This window comes from Aspergillus bombycis, assembly GCF_001792695.1.
Source record: "Aspergillus bombycis strain NRRL26010 chromosome Unknown contig00033, whole genome shotgun sequence".
Lineage (NCBI taxonomy): Eukaryota > Fungi > Ascomycota > Eurotiomycetes > Eurotiales > Aspergillaceae > Aspergillus > Aspergillus bombycis.
Genome location: NW_019170035.1, coordinates 196,711 through 219,651, shown reverse-complemented (window position 1 = coordinate 219,651; position 22,941 = coordinate 196,711). Strand labels below are relative to the sequence as shown.

The 22,941-nt window shown below is 49.1% G+C and overlaps 9 protein-coding genes across 9 annotated transcripts; 6 read left to right on the top strand and 3 right to left on the bottom strand.

The window, feature by feature from the left end:
* Positions 1–929: 929 nt before the first annotated feature.
* ABOM_005335 (MFS transporter) lies at positions 930–3,720 on the top strand (the record flags this gene model as incomplete). The annotated part of the gene is made up of 10 exons (XM_022532464.1): positions 930–1,360; positions 1,415–1,524; positions 1,593–1,627; positions 1,677–1,921; positions 2,094–2,180; positions 2,242–2,651; positions 2,713–2,824; positions 2,930–3,063; positions 3,327–3,399; positions 3,660–3,720. The coding sequence occupies 10 exons, from the start codon at positions 930–932 to the stop codon at positions 3,718–3,720; spliced, it is 1,698 nt and encodes a 565-aa protein (XP_022390008.1).
* A 2,509-nt stretch (positions 3,721–6,229) lies between these two features.
* ABOM_005334 (Zn(II)2Cys6 transcription factor domain-containing protein) lies at positions 6,230–8,517 on the top strand (the record flags this gene model as incomplete). The annotated part of the gene is made up of 3 exons (XM_022532463.1): positions 6,230–6,464; positions 6,638–8,445; positions 8,500–8,517. 3 exons carry the CDS (start codon positions 6,230–6,232, stop codon positions 8,515–8,517), a joined length of 2,061 nt encoding a protein of 686 aa, XP_022390007.1.
* Positions 8,518–10,005: 1,488 nt separating this feature from the next.
* On the top strand, positions 10,006–10,470 carry ABOM_005333 (uncharacterized protein; the record flags this gene model as incomplete). The annotated part of the gene is made up of 2 exons (XM_022532462.1): positions 10,006–10,090; positions 10,157–10,470. The coding sequence occupies 2 exons, from the start codon at positions 10,006–10,008 to the stop codon at positions 10,468–10,470; spliced, it is 399 nt and encodes a 132-aa protein (XP_022390002.1).
* Positions 10,471–11,212: 742 nt separating this feature from the next.
* fmn1 (riboflavin kinase) lies at positions 11,213–11,965 on the top strand (the record flags this gene model as incomplete). Its single annotated transcript, XM_022532461.1, has 3 exons — positions 11,213–11,329; positions 11,423–11,605; positions 11,669–11,965. The coding sequence occupies 3 exons, from the start codon at positions 11,213–11,215 to the stop codon at positions 11,963–11,965; spliced, it is 597 nt and encodes a 198-aa protein (XP_022390001.1).
* A 515-nt stretch (positions 11,966–12,480) lies between these two features.
* On the top strand, positions 12,481–14,184 carry ABOM_005331 (dienelactone hydrolase; the record flags this gene model as incomplete). Its single annotated transcript, XM_022532460.1, has 3 exons — positions 12,481–12,805; positions 12,917–13,615; positions 13,772–14,184. 3 exons carry the CDS (start codon positions 12,481–12,483, stop codon positions 14,182–14,184), a joined length of 1,437 nt encoding a protein of 478 aa, XP_022390004.1.
* Positions 14,185–14,277: 93 nt separating this feature from the next.
* On the bottom strand, positions 14,278–16,970 carry ABOM_005330 (pseudouridine-5'-phosphate glycosidase/carbohydrate kinase family protein; the record flags this gene model as incomplete). Its single annotated transcript, XM_022532459.1, has 7 exons — positions 14,278–15,580; positions 15,639–15,939; positions 15,992–16,222; positions 16,272–16,313; positions 16,365–16,464; positions 16,513–16,721; positions 16,784–16,970. 7 exons carry the CDS (start codon positions 16,968–16,970, stop codon positions 14,278–14,280), a joined length of 2,373 nt encoding a protein of 790 aa, XP_022390003.1.
* A 319-nt stretch (positions 16,971–17,289) lies between these two features.
* On the top strand, positions 17,290–18,977 carry ABOM_005329 (dolichyl-diphosphooligosaccharide--protein glycotransferase subunit OST1; the record flags this gene model as incomplete). The annotated part of the gene is made up of 3 exons (XM_022532458.1): positions 17,290–17,627; positions 17,755–18,796; positions 18,852–18,977. The coding sequence occupies 3 exons, from the start codon at positions 17,290–17,292 to the stop codon at positions 18,975–18,977; spliced, it is 1,506 nt and encodes a 501-aa protein (XP_022389971.1).
* Positions 18,978–19,413: 436 nt separating this feature from the next.
* Positions 19,414–20,661, bottom strand: ABOM_005328 (mRNA guanylyltransferase; the record flags this gene model as incomplete). Its single annotated transcript, XM_022532457.1, has 1 exon — positions 19,414–20,661. The coding sequence occupies one exon, from the start codon at positions 20,659–20,661 to the stop codon at positions 19,414–19,416; it is 1,248 nt and encodes a 415-aa protein (XP_022389972.1).
* Positions 20,662–21,345: 684 nt separating this feature from the next.
* Positions 21,346–22,772, bottom strand: ABOM_005327 (deubiquitination module subunit SGF73; the record flags this gene model as incomplete). Its single annotated transcript, XM_022532456.1, has 4 exons — positions 21,346–21,737; positions 21,803–22,438; positions 22,538–22,654; positions 22,748–22,772. 4 exons carry the CDS (start codon positions 22,770–22,772, stop codon positions 21,346–21,348), a joined length of 1,170 nt encoding a protein of 389 aa, XP_022390025.1.
* Positions 22,773–22,941: the final 169 nt, after the last annotated feature.

Sequence of the window (22,941 nt, the reverse complement as noted above, 5' to 3'; positions counted from 1 at the left end):
GGTCCTCGTTCCAACGCTAGAAAGTTGGCCTTTCTTATTGTTGTGGGCGAGCTTCTAGGGACGATACTTAAAGGGGGGTTTTCTAATTTCTTTCTTCACATAGGTCTAGGTATAGAAGCGAACAATTGAACTTTGTATGATCCATTACGAGACTTGTAACAGCTGTGTTCACGTGGGGGTGGGACACATGTGGCCCGGGGAATTTCCCGCACTTGATGTATGTACATACGCAGTAGTTCTCTATCAAAACTTAAATGATATCCAACGTCCTGGGGGAACATGTTGAGATAGAGCCAGATGACTCTGATATGAAAATAAAATGAAAAGGGGAATTTAGGAGCAAAGAAAAAACTGGGAAAGATCAAGTTGCCGTTTAACAGTTCATACATACGATCTACCCCTGCAACGACGAAAAAGGATATATGTAGTATAGCTGTGTGATCCGTCTCCACTGATAATGCTGTGGCAATCGGCCGAGGAAAAAGCCGACTAGACTAGTGCCAGTGGCTATTAAAAAGATTCAATCCAGATTGATCAGCAAGAACCAGACTAACCGGTTTATGTAGTTAGCACAATCCTCCTCAATGTGACTAATAATTGCTTGACTTTGCAGGCTTTATCTTGCTCGCTCGATTATCAGACACTGGATATTTATTGAAACCCTCGGTTCCTCCCCGAACCCCATTTTTCGGTCAATCTCCCCAGAGGTCTTCAAAAGCAAGTATGCTTAGGGGGTGTGACTCGACTTTGCCCTCACCAGAGTGATTATTGCCAGCATTCATTTATTTCAAGCTATCGTCATTGAGATACTTTAGTATTTGGGGCTATCATTTGCTACACAGTCGAGACATAGCTTTCATATTTTCAAAATCTCCGATAGCATTAGCGAAAAACTACAAGAGAGTAGGGCTCTACCTCACTGCTCGATCATGACTGCGTCACAGCGGGCGGTATCGCCCCTCAGGCAAGTTCAGAGTGCCGATGCGGACTCAACCAGGCGCTCCACAAGCGAGGAAAGAAGCGAGGCAGATGAGTTGGAGAAGGTGAGATCAGATGAATATATGAGCGGCACATTTGCGCCAATCCAAAACCCCCCAGCCGACGAAGAGCGGATGCAGAAGTTGCACTCCACCAGCTCACGTCCCATCGAACGCAGCTGGTCTTTGAATGATGGATACAGCTGCCATACCGCGGATGAAGAAGCCGCAGAAATTGCTCTTGGTGATGATGGGGGCGAGGCAGATGAATCGTCTACCTTTATTGTTAGCTGGGACGAGAATGACCCGATGAACCCTCGGAACTTCAATACCATGAGACGGTGGTTGATTGTTATCATTTGCTCGCTGGGCTCTCTTTGCGTGTGAGTAGTGGGTGTTGTATCGTTGCTTTCGCTGTGCTGATGCCTTGTCGAAAGGACTTGCACCTCGTCAATGTATACCGCTACCTACGACCAGATAATGGATGAATTCAAGTGTTCTCGATTAATCGCAACGCTCGGGCTATCGTTCTTTATATGGGGCCTTGGTAGGTCTCACAGCCATCAGGAATTTGCTTGGCTTTTATGTATAGGTTCTGACCTCTACTCATCCTAGGTATTGGCCCGCTTTTTCTGGGACCCCTATCAGAGGTCTGCATACCCAACACCAAACATCACCACCCTAGCTAATTCTCCTTAGTTTTATGGCCGAAGATACATCTATATTACCTCATTCACCTTATTCTTGATCTGGCTCATTCCTTGCGCTGTGGCTAAGAATATTGAGACTATGATCGTGTGCCGCTTTTTTAATGGTATCGCTGGGAGCGCATTTCTCAGCGTTGCAGGTGGTACGGTAGGAGATTTATTTGCTCGCCATGAACTAAGCGCGCCTATGATGCTGTACACGGCATCACCTTTTGTTGGACCTGAAGTCGGACCATTGTGAGTTTTGCTACTAGCCCCGATTGCTGAACAGTTGTCAGTTGGGTTTGCGTTGCGATGATTGACAAGACTCAGGGTTGGTGGGTTCATAAATCAATTCACCACATGGTATATCTACCTAGCCGTCTATCTGGAAATAACTGTGGCTGACGCTTGTACGACATGTTCTCAGGCGCTGGACCTTCTATGTGCTTCTTATCTGGACAGGCATATTGCTGATTTCAATCGTTCTCTTCGTCCCGGAAACTTATCACCCTGTGTAAGTGAAATTGCCAAAGCTTATTTTCTAGACACTCGTTTCTTAACACTAATCCCACTAGAATTTTGCGGCAAAAGGCAGAGAAACTTCGCAAAGAGACAGGGGATGACCGGTGGAAAGCACCGATTGAAAGATTAAATCGCTCGGTGGCACGAACCGTCTTACGCTCGATCTACAGGCCAGTGCTTCTCCTGACACTGGAACCTATGTGCTTGTGCCTCTGTGTGTTCTCAGCTATCTTACTGGGTATAATATATCTATTTTTTGGTGCTTTCCAGCTGGTATTTGGCAACGTGTATGGCCTTGAACTGTGGCAGCGCGGTCTTTGCTTCCTCGGCCTGTTTGTGGGAATGATTTTTGCTATTGTATCTGATCCCTTCTGGCGTCGCGTCTACCAACGCTTGGAAGAGAAACACAAGAACACGGAGGGAACAACAGAAGACTTTCAACCAGAGTGGCGACTACCTCCAGGTGCGTATGCTCTTGCCCAGTATCTTTCAGGTGAACCAGAACTGCTAATCACACGGTGCAGCGATTCTCGGTGGTCCTCTTGTTACCATAGGGTTGTTTATATTTGCTTGGACAATTTATCCTTATGTGCATTGGATTGTACCCATAATTGGCAGCGCATTCTTTGGAGCCGGGTGAGTTTAACACAAGGCTGGCAATATAGCTTCCCTGAAGTTTTGATTCCTGCTGCAACCCTGGCCACGTAGATCATAAATGCTAATGAATTCTGTCTTGGATAGGACCATTCTTGTATACTCGGGCATTTTTACGTTCTTGGTGGATGCGTATCCAGTCTTTGCTGCAAGTTCCTTAGCAGCGAACAGCTTCGCTCGCTCAACGTTCGGTGGTGTTTTCCCCCTTTTTGGAATCCAAAGTAAGTGATCTTTTTTTTCCTCTTTTTTTTTCAATCCCCCCCCCCCCAATACCATGTTGCATAGCCCTTATGTCTGTTCGTTACACACCAAAGGGTCCAGGCAAAAACGGACCAGAAGCACTATAACCTGATAACACACTCCACTATACGATTTAGCTTATTCTAAGAAACCACACTGTCATCAATGTCACGGAGCTTCCTGCATTGCTGCTATTGTTAGACGCACCGACTTTAGACCGCTAGGTACTGACAAATGGACTTAGTGTACAAAAACCTGGGATACCACTGGGCTTCTTCGCTGCTCGCTTTTCTGACGCTTGTTATGGCGCCATTCCCGTAAGTCCCCCAAACTTTTGTCATCAAATTCATTGCTTGCCTACATCGTGTTGTCTGCTATATAGCTTGGAATTGGTGGCCCTTGCATACCAACGCTGCAGCTACAATGGCATGGTATATCCAACGCCCTTGGCTTTAGGGGTTTCCCTTGACCTCTGGGCAAATTTCCTGCCGGTACTGGGATCCATGAGCATTTTGATGCAGCTGTAGATCTGGTCAAGCAATGGTTAATTGAGAGCTAACGGTAATCGGGACGGCAGGTATATCTTTTTCCGGTACGGTAGTCGCATTCGGCAAAAGAGCCGATTTGCTGCCCGATAGATATCCACTTCTTCTCGGTCCGGATGAAGGATCTGTGTCTCTTATCTCGGCCCCGGGATGAGTTCATTTACCCTGGACGTCGAGTCCCTAGGGCCCGGACTAATATGGTAAGAATTTGGTGAATCGGCTTGCTTATAGTACAGCGGGAAGTGGGACGACTATTGCTTAGATGGGCAATGGATTCAAGCATGTACGGAGTACATGTATGTATGTACATACATACATACACACGTTGTGTACGCGCATAGAAAAATGTAATAGATGATGGTTTTGTAAAGTATAGATGGAAGCCTCGTGCTTCTCGAGTAGACCTGATGCGGCCACTCTGCAGGGGATAAAACATATACCTGCAATCCCGTACAGCTTATATGACGGGAACGAGTGCGGGCCGACCAACAAACATATGTCGAAATGTCCAGCTTGCTAGGTAGCGTAATTGAAACCCCTTGAACCCTTCTAGAGCCAGTGCCACCCGTAGACCGAATGATGACAGTCCAATCAAATCGTAACGGAACACGGGGAAAGCACGAGGCCCTACAATGAGGGTAGGACATGGCAGATCACCTCGAGAGGACCAATTTATTTCAGCTGTCAACCATTTTCACCGAATTGATCGGTCGAGGCATTGCTACTTGCCTAGGAGAAGTACTCCGGAGTAAGTACTGTTAGGGTTACTCAGGAACCGAGGCAAATACTGGGTTTGGATGTCGGGGAACGACGGACGAATGACTAGGGGAACATGCCGGAAAGACCCGGGGGATGTAGGTAAAAATGGCTCATACTGAAAGTATTCAGCGCATTTTGTTGGCTGGCAATCCTTACGAGGGCTTTTGGTTACCTGGTTAGGTTAAAATTAGTCGTTGCCTTGCGATGATGAGGGTTTCGTGTGAATTCGCCATAGTTTAGTTAGTGGTATGTCCATAGCAATACTAGTAGTTCGGACTAGAGGAGAAACATGGTGTATGGACTAGTACTCGGTAATTAAGACTACCAACACGTGGGATCTCTAAATACCGCGCAATTACCGATAGCTGGTATTAACATTTTCATTATTTTCACGAGCTTCTTCTACCTTGTAAGGATGTATGGGCTCAACTTACTATCATGTGAGAGATCTTCAAGGGAAAGAAGCTGTCATTGTATACCTCCTTCAGTACCGATCCTGCTAAGTTCTGCATATATGCATGGGCATGGCAGATACTACGGCTAGTAGTAGACTAATAGCACACGTTGATGAATGATAAACACAATCATTAGGCTCCTCTTTCTGACTCTCATTTTTTTCCCCTCGTTTTGCGAGACTAAAAACTCTCACTTATTTATTCCTGTAAGCTGACACCAAAATTACCAATTTAAATTTTATTATTATTTTTTTTCCCCCGTCATTTTCTTTTCCGTTGTAAGGAAGGTTGAAAAACAGAACATGGGAAATCAAACGAAACCTCGCGTGGGGAGTTAATTCAGATCGTCAAAGGAACTCAATGAAGGGTGATGATTCTTCCTCTGATGATTGTAGATTGGAGTTATTTTCGACATCTAAAAAGACTCAACCAGGGAAACACGCCTTGTCTTCGATTTGTCCAGACTGGACACGCGACTCTTTACCTGCTCGTGTTGGTGGCTTTTCCGCCTATTCTTTTTTTTTTTTTTTTTTTCCCTTTTCTTTTTTTACTAAGTAGAAGTTCCTGTCCATCCTTTTTCTAATCTTTATTTTGAATTTTTTTTCCCTTTAAATTTTCAACCACTACTTAAGTTAGCCTTACTAACTACCTATCTTTCCCCGCGTTTCCACAGACTTAACATCTTTGCATCTTTCTCTCTCCCCTCACCGTTGAACTCTCCCCTCCTTGTCTTTTCCCATTTTAATACGCCACTTATCTCAGGCCATTTCCCGCATTATTTCTTTCGTTAATACACCCCCCGGAATCCTATCTCGGCGACGCTCTAGAGCTTCCCCCCGCAGCCCCGAGAAAACTTTCGCTCCACCCGCGCTACCTCAATTAAAAAGACTTAAACGCTTGATTGATTGTGATAGTTGTACAAGCGAAAAGGGTGAAATTCAAACTAACTTGTATCGTGGACTCATTGTCTAATTATCGATCCGGGTTGATTAGTGGAACACTTCAGAGTTGCGTTCTGATCCACAATAACCGAGCACGCAAGGTCCTCCGCTCCCAGTTACCGGTCCGCCGTCGCCCCGTTTCTCTCGAGCCTCTACGAACCGTTAGATCGAGGATCTATGCGCCCAGATCGCCAAAAAAGGGCTTTTCTATTACTCCCGGATTAGGAACAACTTTCATTAATACCGAGCCGGCAATCTGGATACCTACCGGCGCGCTGGCTCGCGGCGCGACGACGCGATCTTATTTAGAATAGCATAGGTGTGGCAAGCGGTGGTTGTCGCTTCGGCTTTCAAGGTCAGACCTTTCTGTCATCGGCTACACCGCGGAATAGCACGCGCACTAGGCTTTAAGGGTCGCACAACTTGCCTTCGATATTTCATGTCACAATGACGGTGGATGCACAGGATAACACCTCAGCGCCCCCAGCCGATCGCAGAGGAGCTGAACTGGAGGCCGGAGGTGTCGGGGAACAGCCAGAGCAGCCCAAGAACAAGAGCAATGGTGATGGCAATGCACCTGCGGAAACTGGTCAGAAACCGAACCCGAAGGATCCATCAAGACCGCGACGGAAGAAAGCACGGAGGGCTTGCTTTGCTTGTCAACGGGCGCATCTGACTTGCGGTATGCTAGAATGACCTCTTTTCAGTTTTGTTCGCATGGTTTTCATCCCTCTCCCTCCTTCCTCTCATTTGCCATAGCTCTCATGCGCGGCACAGAGAGGCCTAACCGATGTATTCCTGCATGTGATTAGTAGTTTGAGGGCCGAGTCAATACTAATACTGAGTTGCGCATAGGTGACGAAAGGCCGTGTCAAAGGTGTATCAAACGTGGTCTCCAAGATGCGTGTCACGATGGGGTTCGCAAAAAAGCCAAATATCTTCATGATGCGCCAGATGGAGCGTTGATGCCTGGAATTGGCGGGAATTTCTATAATAACACGATGCGGAATAACTTGCCCTTGTCTAGAAATGGCGCCAATGCAGTTAATGCCACTACCCAGCCGAACTCCAGTCCCAATTTCTACCCCACGCCGCAGTCGAACTCCTATAGTGTCTATCAGGAAAATACTATAAACCAAAATTCTTTCACCTCCCAGTCCCCTGTTTCACCGACCTTTACCTTGAAAACTAACCCAGCCGCTCGAAACAACAGCCTTTCATCACAAGTTGGTCAGCAGCCGCCCAGCACCGGCGTGTCCGGCACGACAAACCCAGGCCAAAACCCATTTGCCGGGCCCTTCTTTGACCCCAGTGACCCGGCCCTTTTTAACTTTGACCTGTCCAGTATGAACTTTGAGAATCGCTATGGCGCGTTGGAGTTTGGCATGCTTGGGCATATGGCTACTGGAGCTGGTGACTCACCCAGTGATTCCGCTACCCAGCGAGGCTCGATGGGACGTAGTGGCTCGGCTCAATTCTCCGGCACGCCGATCACTGGCGCTGCAACTTTTGGCGAGAGCCCTGGAGGTCAGCAGCCGTTCATTTTTGGCGACCCTCTTCTGAACGAATGGTCCAGTGGGCAACCCACGGGCCAAACTCATGTTAATGTTGGGGGTGTTTACCCACAGTCCGGCCAAGGAAGTGTAATACCCGGACACTTGACTAAAGCAGATGCACCACATGCGTTTGCGATCGAAAGCGGCCCTGGCAGCTTTGCTAGCCCCAATGCAACGACCAGTCCTCAAATGACATCAGGCTTTGACGACCATACGTTCAATAGTGCTGTGACAGCAAAGGCAAATGGCCTCTCTGCGAACGGACCACGACCTACGATCACGACACCGAGTTTAAAACACCAAAACTTGCAGGTCGGGGTTAGACGACGCCAACGGAACCCCTCATCCATATATGAGAACGTTAAGGAGCCGTATGCCTACACCAATCGTTTCCATAATCTGACCGCGTTCATTCAGCGACGCTTTTCGCCACAGAAGACTTTGCAGATCGCCAAGGCACTGGCGTCGATCCGCCCGTCTTTCATTGCGACGACCAAGACTCTGAACCGGGACGACCTAATATTCATGGAGAAATGTTTCCAGCGGACTTTATTCGAATACGAAGACTTTATCAATGCGTGTGGCACCCCGACCATCGTTTGTCGACGCACGGGGGAAATTGCGGCTGTAGGAAAGGAATTTAGCATCCTTACCGGGTGGAAGAAAGACGTCCTCTTAGGTAAGGAGCCCAACCTGAATGTCAATACAGGTGGCTCTGTTCCAGGCTCGGGAACATCATCACGGAGCTTTACTCCACGAGGCTCCGTAGTGGAAAGCACTCCTGGTCGCCCGCAGCCAGTGTTCTTGGCTGAGCTGCTTGATGACGACAGCGTGGTGGAATTCTACGAAGATTTCGCCCGACTCGCCTTTGGGGACTCACGTGGTAGTGTCATGACGACATGCAAACTGTTGAAATACAAAACGAAGGAGGACATGGAGAATCAGCCAGATGACAATCAGCGGTGGAACAGCCATCTGCGCAAAGGAGGGATCGCCAGCGAGGCGGGAATGAACCAGCTGGGCTTTAAAGACGGCAAAGTTGAATGCGCATACTGCTGGACAGTAAAACGAGACGTATTTGACATTCCTATGCTTATTGTGATGAATGTGAGCAACCCTTCTTCTGTTTCCCCTGATAGGAGGACACTGACCCATCAATAGTTTTTGCCATGCATTTGATTTTATTTATTGTATTATGGGTAATGCAAGGATTGATACTATAATCCACATGTACGGTCAACTTCTGGGAGGATCAAAAAATGTTGTATTCTCTGTTGTCTTGTTGCTTCTCTTGGCTCTATTGTTATGCCCTTGTATCCTGGCACTGGTACATAAGTGTTTGTATGATTCCCAAGGAGCTGTTTATAGGGCTCCTCTGTTTCTGATTTTTCTATTGTATATATGTGGCTGCACATATTAAGGGTGGTATATTCTTGAACGAGCGAAGTAGGCGACCCTAGCCCCTGATTACTGGAGAGCGTATCTATAGTGAAACAAGGAGACTGACAGTCTCACCACCATCAAAGGAAGGTGAATTAACTTGGATACAAGGAATGAATGTAGATGTGCCGCTGCATTAAGCATAGCATTGAAGAAATTGGCCATTCCCACTCCACACACCTACACACTGTTTCGGAAGGCGAATTAGCAGCAGGGTTTCAGCCCCCCTGGCAAATCCATTTAGTAAAGCGTTGCTTGTGCGGCCCAGCAAAACAATCATAATTGCAGTTTGACTGCTTTACTACTACACAGGGGCTTCAAATGCTTGACTAGATCAGGCAGTTCCACTCCATAACTACACTTGAAGTCAATCTGTAATCTTGATCTACAAAGATGGCACCCCTTTCTTTATCTATGATCCAAGGACCTAGAGAGCCGCCCCCTCCGTCATCTCACATTGAAAGAACTTATGGACCAATAATCTGAGTTATTTGGGTCTAAAGATACCCGTGGAGTGCGATCGGGCCGTCAGACATACAGGTAAGTTGAGCTCATGGCAACACGATGTTCCATTGTTAATTAAAATAGAGGCTTCTTTGCTCTTCATAGGGGACATGGTGAACTTCAAATCAACTAGGTCTCTCATCCAACATATACAGACCCACCCAGTCCCTGGCCTAAAGCAGACTGTCTTGATCTGAATAAATTATATTGATACTATTGAGTTACTCACCTGGGATGATATTCTACGCTTAGGGAACTCGGTGTCACTGCAAGACCTACAACACGCGCAGCACTCGGTACATTGTCATGATACCGCTTATGTCCAGTTCACCAGCGGAACAGCCGGGGTCCCCAAAGCTGCTATACTTAGCCATTTGTAAGGTCTCCAAGTTGGCATGTTGAAGCGGTTTGGTTTCATTGACCAAGCAGTGGTATCATCAATAATGGACGCATGTGCGGTGCCCGTCTGAATCTAAGCCCTGATGATATCGTCTGTTGCCCGCCACCTTTGTTTCATGCCTTCGGTCTCGTCTGTGGTCTAATATGCTCACTTGCGTGTGGCGCTACGATTGTTTTTCTCACTCGAGATTTGACACCTCTGCCGTGGTGGATGCTTTGGTACGCCATGGATGTGCCGGATTGCATGGTGTTCCAATTACGTTCGTGGCTATATTACAGCAGCTCCAGCAAAGAAAGGCGAAAGTTAAAACTGTCCGAGCCAGTATGGTAGGAGGGATGAAGGTAGCACCAAGTCTAATGGAGGAAATACAGGCGACTTTCAGTCTCATGGATGTGAGAATCATTTACGGTTTGCTTCTATAACCTGGGCCCTTTAAGTTTTTATTTTTTCAAATTATACTGACCTTTGGCCTAGGAATGACGGAAACTTCCACCGGAAGCTTCATGACAGCAGCCACGGGCAAAGCACTCCCTCACGTCCGGGCCAAGATCGTCGACAGCCAGAACTACATACTCCCTAGGGGATCTCGGGGCGAGCTTTGCATATCAGGGTATCTTCTACAGAAGGGATACTACAAGAACGAGGAAAAGACAGCCGAAGCTCTGGTACGTGATGAGAAGGGCGTGGTATGGATCCAGACGGGCGACGAAGTATCGGTTGATGAAGAAGGCTACTGTCGCATTAAGGGAAGAGTCAAAGACATCATTATCCGGGGTCAGCTTGCTTGAGTATTGTCAGTATTGGAGATAGACTAATGTTAAGTAGGAGGGGAAAATATTTATCCAACGGAAATCGAAGAAAGGCTTATAGAGCACCCTGACATTGACCAGGCTACCATTGTCGGACTTAAAAGGATGATAAATACGGCGAGATTGTTACTGCATTTCTTCAATAACCCCCACAGCGTTACAGGCCTTCTTTGGGTGACGTGAAAAACTGGATATGGTAGGTCTGGGGTCGACACAAGGCCCCAGCCCATGTCATCTGGGTTGGACAGTATCCTGTGACGGGGAGTGGAAAGATTAGGAAGGGTGTCCTGAGAGAGATCGGAAACAAAATGATCGCGGGGCAGGAGGATAATCAATTAGTTGCAATGTCCCACATACTTAGGTAGAGGTATGTATGTAGGAAGTAGTACAGGGGTTTGATAACGATTCCATCGTTTGATAACATAGCTGTGTCGGCCTGTCCGCCTCAGGCATCAAATAGTGAAGATATTACAGGTTAGTACTAGTAGTAGTACTAGTAGTATTAGCACTAGTACTAGTAGTACCTAGTCGTAATACCATACCAATGCCACCAATCAGTATGCACCGATTCCGTCACAACCGATACCCCCGCATCGCCGCCTTATCGATACCGCGGGCTTCTTCCACATTCCACCATTTTGCTCACTTTCAATTGCTGCTCGTCGCCAGGCAAACGCTGGAGTTAGTCCATAGACTTGTTTTCCTAGTTAATCAACGGAGAATGCGTCCAGACGGTCCTCGGGATCCCGTTACCGGGCTAGACAGTGGCCCAGAGCCTCCGTTTCCGATCAAGTTATCCGGGCCGGTGATCAAAGGGTTTGGGCGGGGAAGCAAAGAGGTATGTTCATGTAGTTTCATTCTATGCTCTACCGATCGCCACCTCTCGATAGCTACATCTTCTTTTCAATGCCAAGGAAACTCACCAAGGCAGCTGGGAATCCCCACGGCCAATATTCCCCCAGATGGCTTATCAGACTATCCCGATCTTCAAGTCGGGGTGTACTACGGAGTAGTCGCATTGGATCCGTCCAGATTCACATCGGAGGCGACGATTCTTCCAGCTGTGCTGAGTATCGGATACAATCCCTTCTACAAGAACACCACTCGATCCGTGGTATGTTATCCCTTGCCTAGAGTCTCACCAACATGACATCATGTATGGATCTGATGATCATAGGAAATCCATATCATGCCTCCTCTTTCATCGCCATCACCGACAGCGAACGGTGAGGCAGGTCAAGTCAAATTCAACAAATTGCCCGACTTCTACGGCACCAAGCTTAACCTTTTGATTCTGGGGTATATCCGCCCAGAATACGACTACGTGTCGCTGGAAGCCTTGGTTGAAGATATTCGGATTGACTGTGAGGTTGCGCGCCAGAGTCTCCTGCGAAAGGCATATGTCGGCTACCTTACTGGTCAGGATTGTTCAGAAGCGGTGCAGGAGCAACGAAAATGGTTGGCTAGTTTTTAGAGCTTGCTCTTTTTTTTTTTTTTTTTTTTTTCTTTTTCCCATCTGATGAGGGGGTGATTGTATCAGTACATAGTTTTTCTTATTATTTTGAATAGACTGGCATTGGTGGCGTGGTGGATAGACAAACTTTCGACCTCAACATACTGGGAAATCCGCATATTCATAGCGTAATGATGCATGAACATTGAATGTGAATAAGATCAGCCCTATCTTGGCAACGGAAACATCGGTTCCCCTTGCGTTGCATCCTTGGGTTCGGCTGGAGCCACGATGGAGACTGCCAATACTCTGCCAATACTCGTCGACGTCAGCCCAGCGTTGGTGAGAGACGTTGCCTGACCTGTTAGTTACTCGTTGTGTTAAAGTAGTTGTCCACCCGTATCTACACGTTGAAAAAGGCTGCGATCGCAGTTGCTATTGTCCCGACCTTGTAGTATTGCGGTAACTCGCAGGAAGGGTCCCCTTCTTACTACTCATACACCGACCTGTAACCCTAACTCCAAGTCACCCCGAAAATGGAACGACTTCGACAGCACATTCATCGTCGTCGTCGCAGCAGCACCCCTAGCAGACCACCTCCCCAAGGTTCTCAGTCTCCTAGCCTCAGCAGCGATAGACGTAAGAAAGCCAACCCTATCCTGCGCCGATTGTACGTCACTTCAGACACGGCAGACTTCGACGCGAACATTCTCCGTCGATTTGAAGCGGAGGGTTTCACCGTCGAATACATTCCTTTCCAAGGGTCCAGCGGAGATTTCGAGAGAGACAGGAAAGACCTGGATAATTTGATTCACGAGCGAGAGGACGATCTCGAGCCGGGGGAGAGATATGCGATTGTTGGTACGTACATAAGCCTCGAAGATACCCTATGATGTTGTTGTCTTTTTTTTTTTTTTTTGTTATTCATTGAATCCACGATCAAATACTAGCAGCTAATAAAACCATTCCAAGCATACAATAAACCGGCCTACCTCCTCCTTACATCCCACCATCACCCAACAACAGCTACCAACCCTTTCCCTCTCCTCTGTGCCCTAGTAACATACTACCCCCAGATCTCTGGAACAGATACCCATAGTAGCCTCGATGACTGCCCCAACACAACGACCAACCCCTGCATTGTGCCCCCTTCCACAACTTCTTCTTCAACTGCCTCCTGCTATGATACTCTCTCCATCCTTCCCATTCAAGTCCATCTTGCCGGCCACCAACCCACTACCCTCTGGGACGACTACAACAGCCACCCAAGCAAAAAGCGCCACAGATGTCACCTCTTCTTTTACCCAGAATCGGAACCCGGGTTCGCGGAGTTGACAGCCAGAACCCACGACGTGATCAGTTCGCGCCTAGCCTGGAGTCGAGCGCTGGATTGTCTGAAGCGCGGGTTTGGTTGGCCCGGAGGGAGCTGGCAGGTACCCGCCGTGGAGACAGTGTGGGAGGAGTACTGGCGGAATCTGTTTTACAATGGGCAGGAGGCGGGGCGAGACGTGGTGGAGCATCATGCGGCCAATACAGTGAACATGATGGTAGGGAGTGGTGGTGGTATACCCTTGAACGGGAATGGCGATAGTAGTGACGGGGAGAAATCCGACCCGACGGTGGAGTTGAATGAGGTAGCGATAGTCAATTGTGTTCCTACCTTAATTGGTGGTACGTGCTTTCTTTTCACTTCCTTTTCGTCGGACATTTCCGTCCTTTTCTTTTATTTCTTTCTTTCTTTCTTTCTTTCTTTTTTTTCCCCCCTTTCCTCTGTGGTCTGGTGATCTGCGTACTGGGAGGACCGTGGCTGATGGTGTGGATCTTTAGGAGAACACCCGGCTCAAATCACTAATTTTTACGCCTCGCAATTCTTCCCTACTGGACCACCGTCGCAGAGTATTCGTCTCTTGTCTCGCACGACCGGCACAGACCGGATAGTTGATGAGCTTCTGCTCACGTTCACGCATACAGAAGAGATCCCGTGGCTGCTGCCCCGTGTGCCACCTACGGGTAAACAAGTGCGCGTTGTGATTATCATGACGGCTAGCTTCATTGCGGGGAAACTCGCTCGGCACAACATCTATTGGGATCAGGCGAGCGTGTTGGTGCAGATAGGACTGTTGGACCCGAGTTTGGTGCCGGACGGTTTTAAGGCTACTGGGAAGAACAGAGAGGGACGGGATATTGTGGAGAGACTTCCTGTTGTTGGAGGGGAGGGAGTCGATAGGGCTTTGTTTTGAGCGGAACATGGTCAATTAGGTGGTAACTATATCCACGTTATATAGTGCATCCCAAATAGTACTTATACGCATCCACAGTGATTCTATATTGATTCAGGAGCGCACTAAGCTGACAATATCACTGCTAACACCCCCCGGACTCCTCAACGTCCTAAGGCTAGCCTCCTGTGCAAAAGGAATGACATCTTCTACGGTCTTTGCTCCCTTCGCGAGACCCGAGATTACCGCCCCCAAAAGCGTATCTCCGGCTCCGTTGACACTGACAATCTCCTCGTCGGCCAGTACGGCCGCGGGTGGGAACAATCTCATATACACACCACCAACTAACTCATCAACCAGTGTAGCACGCGACAAGATATAAGGGGCAGAATCGGGCGAAGTGAGACGCGGGTCACCGGGGCGAAGAAGTTGAGTAACGAGGACACCCTGTGACCCTAATTTGGTAATGAGACAGGGGATGTAAGGAAGGAGTTGGATACTCTGCTGGGGTATGCCTTGATCCACAAGCTGGTTTGATGTCATTGCAACGAGTCGGTCTCGAGCACCTGCTGACGACATGCCCATCGCATCTATGATGTGCCACCAGCCCTCGGAGTCAAACAGCCCGCTGTCACGTGCTGCCATGTACATGGTAGTGAGTTCAAACTGGTTCGGGGTCGCCAGGCTGATCGCATTGTTGGGGACAGATGCCGACGGGCTAATTGCCGCATTTACCTCGGTGCTTTTGCTGAACAGGCGGCAGCTTTTGGCATTGGATACGGGCTCGAACGCAACCCGTGCGCCATGTTTCTTGGCTACAGCGACCCACTTGGAAAGGACTTCAGGGCTCCAGTTCGAATCAACGACAACCCATTGAGGCTTCGTGCGGGAGAGCAGAGTCTCCCAAAAGCCCCCGAAGTCCAACTTCTGCTCTGGTAGTTCCATAATGCCCATGTCCGCCATGGCCACAACGAGGTCTTTCTTCGCATTATTAACAGCTACATACTGTGCGGTCCTGGCGCTGTTTGACGCGGGCAGCACCTGTACGCCAGCAGTGGATAGCCCCTCTTTTCGAAGAGCCGTTAGGGCTGCACGGCCACTTAGATCGTCCCCGACGACACTACAGAAAAGAACGGAGCTGCCAAGATACTTGGTAGCAATGGCAACATTGTGACCCACGCCGCCAAGGCTCTGCGTGATGGTAGCTGGATTGGAAGTATCAGAAACAGGTTTGATGTCTTTTTCTCCCGCAGGAGGAGCATAGTCACAGGAAAGATCAACCGCGAGAGAGCCAGCAACGAGAACGTCTACCTTGTCCAATGCCTCAATAGGTCCTTCAGTAGTTGGGTTGAGCTTAAGCTCTGCCTCTGAAGTTGCTTGGTCAGCTTTGACGTCCTCGGAAATTGCTGGCATATGCCTGAAGACACCTCGAAATTAGGGTCATTCCGAGTCGCATCTAACACAGGGTAACTCACCGTTCATTAAGCGTTCCATTGGACTGTTCCAGCTTTGAAAGTTCTACAGCGACGCGAGTTGCACGCTGCACATTCGCCTCAACCAGAGCACGATTGGCAGTAACACTCTTGCCGCCACTGAGTTGCTTGATTTTAGAGAGTACGAATGGAGTGTTGTCGCTGCCCTGATGGCCCTCCACCTCAGCAAGGCGGATTGCTTCCTCAATAATATCATCCATTTCGTTTTTGGGAATGGACTGCTGCACAGGCACCGGGTTGGCGAAATGCATTCCCGATGAAACGGGGAGTTTTGATTGCGCATCTATTGAAACGTCAGCCACTAGTACTAAGCACGAGATGCACAGCCAACTCACATATTATGGCAGCTGCCTCAGCCTCATCTTGAATAACCTTTGGACTCTTGATGCCACTGTCACGCGTAAAGAACGCAGGGAAATCTATCTGGCCCGTACGGCCATCCGCGAACGTCCCAACACAAACACCTTCGGTTTCAAGATATTCCAGAGTTCGTGGGATGTCCAGGAAGCTTTTGCATCCAGAGCTGACAACAGCAACCGGGGTACGTCCCAGTTCGGTGAGATCGGCTACCAAGCGGTTAGATGTTGGCCGCTAGAGCTTGCCAGCAGAACATACCAGATATATCCATAGAATTCTCTCCACCACGGTGGACACCACCTAAGATTGATTAGCTTCTAGAAAGAGACGTAGGACGGTGCAGAGACGCACCAAGACCCCCAGTCCCGAAGACCTTAATACCAGCCAGATGGGCAAGGATCATTGTGCCCGAAACTGTTGTACCACCGTGCAGTCGTTTCCCAGCCAAGCCCTAGTATTATTAGAGACGTTCTTCATAGCGGCGCACAAATTAACCGACCAGGCCGCATATATAACCCAAATCTCTGCGGGAAACCTTCAGTGCACACTTGCTCTCTGCGGTAGAGGCCAGCTCGATAAGCTCTTCGGCGTTAAGGCCCACCTTGGCCACTCCATTCAAAATTCCAATTGTAGCGGGAACTCCGCCATTTGCCCGTACGACGGTTTCCAGCAACGATGCAAGAGCAACACTCTCAGGATACGGGAATCCTGTTTGCAGATCAGCGAGCAATTCTCCACTTACGGATAAAAATAAAAGTGCGGATGTATACCGTGAGTGTAGATTGTGGACTCTAGAGCTACCACGGGCTTTCCTGTGGCTACGGCGTCGCGAACTTCCTCCGAGACCTGAAGAAACTTGCTTTGCGCGAAGCCATGAAGGTGTCGTGCGGGAGGGGCCAATGCTGGTACCCTTGCTATCCTTCGGCAATGACGAGCTGCAGCTCGCGAAGCAAGCATAGTGATCAGGTAGGCGCTATGCTGTGAGGGTAACTTGACAGGAAGAGTGGAGAACGAAGTAGCTGGAAAATGTGGAGGAGAAGGAGTAGGACTTATCGGCGATAAGAGAGGATAGCGTCTTTGGCCGCAGCGGTCACCGGAATCTAAGCAGAGCATCGGGACACATCAGCATCACGCCGAATCTCGCCGCGCTACCTTCCCTTTCCCCCCGTTCAATCCATCCCATTTCTTTTCATTCCTTCTTATTTAATAGGACCATCTCCTGGTGAGAGACATTGTGTCCTAGGCGCGGTCAGTTGCACGCCCGCCCATCGTCACAATGAGGCCGATTACAGCATTTGCCGCGCTCTGCGGGTTCCTCCTGTCAAGCAGCAGCTTCGTATGCGCCGAATCCTCCGCGAGGACCCATTCCTCCTTCCAGCCTCCGCAGACGTTCAAGAATGTAAACTTGGTCCGGAATACCAACCTGGAGAAAGGTTATGCTCGGGAGACTGTCAACGTGGTGGTGGAGAACGTGGGTAATGAGCCCCAGAGCACCTACTACTTGGCCTTCCCATCGGAGATATTCGACAAGGTCGGAGGATTGGAAGTGAGAGATAGAAAGGCGCCGGAGAAGGGACCTTTCGTAGTGGATGTATTGTCTGTCGATTCACCCAGGTGAGTACGCTATTGTGGCTACCAGTGGCTGGTTACAATCGTGATGACGAAGCCACGGTTTCTTAATCTGGCTACACTATTTGCAGCATATAAGTTAATATCTATGGATTGCTTTTCCCGCATCCAGCAGTGACACCAAATACTTTGCCATTGACCTCCCCGAGCCTCTTGCGCCCAAGTCGCAGGTTACCTTGGGAATTTCTTATTACCTCCTCTCCTCCCTGAGCCCGCGCCCTGCCGCTATCAACCAGGCTGATAAACAGTACCTCACTTACTCGTTTTCTGCCTATATCCACTCAGCCTACCCAACCGTGACCCAAAAGACGAAACTGAAGCTTCCTAGCACCAATATTCCTGACTATACCACTACCACCGGCCTCAAGTCAGGCTCGGATCCTGAGCGTCAAGGCACAACTTACACTTATGGCCCTTATGACACGACCGAGGTCACACCCGGTACTGCCTACCCGATTACCATTCGTTATGAGTTTACCAAGCCGGTAATCGCAGCTTCGCTGCTGGAGAGAGACTTGGAGGTATCTCACTGGGGTGGAAACTTGGCGACAGAAGAGCGCTACTGGCTTCGCAACAACGGCTCCAGCCTCGTCAATCAATTCTCACGCGTTGAGTGGACACTTACTAACTTCCAGCAACTGCCTTCTTCCGCCATCCGTGAACTTAAGTATCCGCTGAAGCCTGGCTCGGTGGACCCCTACTTCATTGATGACATCGGTAATGTCTCCACGAGCCGCTATCGCCCTGGCAAGCCTCCCAAGCGTGATGCATCTTTAGAACTTCGCCCCCGGTATCCCGTCTTCGGTGGCTGGAACTACAGCTTCCGTATTGGTTGGAACAGCGAGCTCTCTACCTTCCTTCGCCGGGTGGCCGGTGCCAATTCGTATGTTCTCAAGGTTCCTTTCATCGAGGGACCCAAGATGCCCGAAGGTGTGCAGTATGAGAAAGTAGTTGTTCGGGTCATTCTTCCCGAGGGAGCCCGTAACGTCCGGTACGAAACGATTGAGACTGCCTCCAACAATGGTCTCCCCCCCGCCGATCAGATCAAGTCCCATGTGTCTCCCCACAAGACCTTCATGGACACATTGGGCCGTACTGCGTTGACCCTGACGGTGGAGAATTTGTCCGATGAGGCTCGTGATGCTCAGTTGGTGGTAAGCATTCAACGCTATATTAAGCTTCACTAGATGGAATGCTAATATTTGACAGGTTACCTATGATTATTCCTTCTGGGATGGAATGCGCAAGCCCGTGACCATTACCACTGGATTGCTGACTGTGTTCGCTGCCGTATGGGCGATTGGAAACATTGACGTGAGCATCAAGAAACGATAGAGTATATGATGTAACATTTTTGTGTCCTGTTTTTTATACCTGAGCAATGTACCTGTTGCCCCAAATGAAAATCAAACTTTGAGCTTTGAACGTATCAGACTTCGGATTCTTTTACGTGAAAAAGGAGCTTGGTCGATACCAGAGAGTGTGCTCTATCGCATATGAATTATCAAGATCAAGCTGGATATTGTGCGATATAACCCATCTAGCGAATAGTCATTGGAATAGCAGGAGCGCATAGCATTATAGAAAGTACACTTGTACGATAATCCCCAGGCCAGCCTCCATTTTAAACTTGCCAACAGACAGCCCCTCTCCAGTTCATATGCATGAAGCAGAGATCAACGCCAGACTCCTTGCAATCCCGAACCGAAGCCAAGTAAAATACTACTCAACAAGTAGGTTTGTTCAACATTAAAAAAAAATCAGAAGGAAACTATGAATCCTCGAACTTCCTTTTTACTCCGTTTCCGTTTGCATGTGGCGGAGCCTGTCTTGCCCTTCGTTTCCGCTCTTCGTCCTCCGAGGACATCTGAGCCTGGCGCTTCTTCCATGCTGCCTTGATCGCCGGCGCAGCCTGGATGAGATCTTCCTCCGTCACACGGTCCTGGATGCTCTCAAGGACCTTCTCAACGGTAGAGATATGATTCGCGTCAGCCTTATCGTCTCGGAGACGATGATAGCGCCAGCGATTGTGCTCATCCTTAAAACATTCAACGATGGTATCATCGAGGGGCAGCCCCAGAGTCTTAAGCTCTTCCCATTCGGATGGGGTGACAAACATCTCCGCGAAGTGCCGGTACTCGTTGGAATTAAGCATCGCAAATAGATGAAAGATAGGCATAGCATCGTAATCCGTATACGGCTCGGAAATGCCATCAGCCTCGTCATCTGTGTCAGGTTCCAGGACAGGAAACTCCAAGCGCATGCGGAAATCAATAGTATTCTCGGCCGGAGGCTTCCATTTGAGAATGTGTTCGTCCGTCCCGATGCGGTAGGGTGTACTGCGACAGGTAAAGATGAGACCGTCATTACCGTGAATTTTCTTGACCTTGGGAATGATCTCTCGGAACATCATCTCGATACCGTAGCTGAACTGGGTAGATTTGTCTTCGACCGCGAAGACGCGATGTTTTTTCTCCTCGGGAAAGCGGTGGTAGAGAGCATTATATGGCTTGAGGACCTTCTCCTTGAAATACGCAAGTCGCTTATCCAGCGTGCGATGCATCAGGCTCTGTCCGTCCAGAACCAGACAGTCGAAAACGAGATATTTGAGCTGTTGCGTTCCATCTTCATATGTATCATTCACCAACTCGCCGTCAACCAGGGTGTCGACGTGGTAAGACTGGAAACTTTCATCATTGGGGAGCGGGAAATGCAAGCCCGGCACGTAGCGGTAGTCGTTCTTGCGGTCAATTAGGTAGTGGATTTCGGGTGTCTCTGAGTCTGGGTCGCCACGGGCAAAGTACATCAGACAGCGGATGCCATCTGTTTTCTCGCAGACATAGTAGTCTTGCCGTTGGAGCTCGAGGAGATGCTTGCTGGAGAAACTGACGGGCTGTGCGCCGGGAAAGTTGAGGTTGTTGCGGCCGAGGAGAGTCGCGACTTCACGGCGAAATTGGTCGGCTAGCTCAGGATCTGCCTTGATCCCGACAGCGTCGAGATCGGGAACAGAGTTGGACATCGCGAAAGGGTTTGACTGAATTTAGGGAGTGCGTGGCGCAGATGGAGCGTATCGGTGAAAATGTCTAGCTGTTTGCAGCTCAGTGCGAGCAGATCAAGACCTCCGCCCGTAGGCGCAGAAGCTATAGCTTCCCCAATAGACCTGAATGTTGCAGCAACGGTGGGGTGCTGTGAAAGGCGAGCTGCATGTGTTCCGCCTTCAAAAGATCGGTGGGCGCACATGGAGCTAAACCCGCCTTTATCCCGCCGCGGTTGGAGATAGCTTGTTGTGGCCTCAGGCATAAGCAGTCCTTTTTTGGGGTAGCTATAGGGCGTACCTGGTAATATGACAATCTACAAGATGTACAGCCGTGTTTGATATCTTTGAGTCAAAATGGGTCCAGTACTATTGACAAATGTTCAGACACCGTCGATATACAAACGGTTAAATTCTTGAACAGTGTCTATCAAGATATAGCGAAACATAAAAACATCCGACTAATTTACACTCAGCCTCGCCGGTACATGCAATGGACTCCGGGGTATCATATCATCACAAAAAATCCGAATTAGACCCATTCCGTAGGTTTCCTGAACGCCGTTTGAGACTCCACGATGTGGTAGTCATACCCAAATAGTGGAAAGCAAGGATCATCACTCATCGCTGCTCCTCAGATCAACACAAAACGCCAACAAGCATGTTTACCTAGGAGCTCGCCGATATTGAAAGTTTCTTCGCAGCTGGTGCTGGAGTCGTACTGTCCACATCTGCTGTGTTATCTGCACTGGTAATGACCGGAGATGTCATGACCACGTCGTCCATAGGAGCGAAGAGGTTTCCGTCATTGGAGATGGTATTGCTATCGCCGGTTGAAAAGAGTCCGCCACCGCGCGCACCGCCCAGAGCGTGGGATAGCATCTCTTTAATGCGGACATATTGATATTTTTTCTTAGTCGAGATCAGAGTATGAGTGATGATGGGCTGCGGGTGAGAGCGAGTGATAGCTGCCATAACAGCATCTTTCTCTTCATCCGAGTCGACAGGACCATTGTTATCCATATCGTCCTGCAGAGGAGCATTGGCATCAATTGCCGCCTCTGAAAAGCAAGACCGATCAGCTCTGTTTGGAAACGTATCCTCCAGCTATACGGGCAATACTCACTTTGCTGGCGAGCCTGATTCTTCTTCTGATAAGCCTGAAGCAACATATCGTACGGCAATGAACGACCAGGGACTGCTCGCTTCGCGCCCATGGAATGACTCTTACAAGTCAAAGACCTCGCACACTGAGCACCATTCGGTAGAGTAACACCGCACTGCTTCTCGACATCGACGGGCCCTTTCGGCTTCGGAACCTTGGGCTTGGGCTCCTCCTTTTTCTTCTTCTTCTTAGGCTCCTTATCCTTATCGTCTTCTCCCTCCGTCTTGCGCTTCTTCCCCTTCTTCGTTCCATCCTCCGCCATTCCCTTAACGGCGCTCTTCTTAGCACTCTTCTGGCCCTTCATGGAATCATCACCATCGCCGCCCGCGGCATCCTCGTCACCATCCTTATCACCCGCCTTAGCCCGGTTAGCCGCATCACGCGCCTCCTTCTTTCGCCTCGCCTTCTCCTGCTTCGCTCGAATACAACCCCGAATATGCTCCACGGCATTCTGCTTGAGGACCGGCCTCTTGCAAGTCTTACATATGACAGTTTCTAAGTGATCCTCTTCTCGTGGTTTGCCCGTAGGGAAAGCGACCATAGTCTTCTCGTCGATCTCAGGGAGAATAGGTGATGAACCGGGGGAGTCGGGCGCATCTTCACACCGTCAAACTATTAGCAAATACATAATCCGCAGCTCCTGCTCCCACACCCCACAAATTAAGATGAAAGCCAAGTAGAAAGGGGGTAACATACCATCACCTTTCTTCTTGCCCAACTTAACCGACTTCTTCAACTTAATCTTGCCAAGCTTGGTGTCTGTCTCGGAGAACTTGTACCCGGACGCATCAACTAAGCTGCCGGACGACGGAGCTATCATTACATAGCACAATATCAGCATAACTCATTCTATATGATGTTGTAACCACTCCAGTTCGGCCCGAGGAGGGTTTAGTGGTATCTTACCTTTGGTCTCACCGTTGGTCGCCATGGCCAACCAACCAACGACGGAGAAAGTGACTCAACTCTGGTACTAAAGAAAGATATAGTGACTGTAAACGAGTGAAATGGTTTAATAAGATATCGAACGGCAGAGCGCTGCTTTGTCATGAAGTTTGAGGTGCGTGTGATATGGTCGAGGTGAGTCCGGGGCTGCTCCG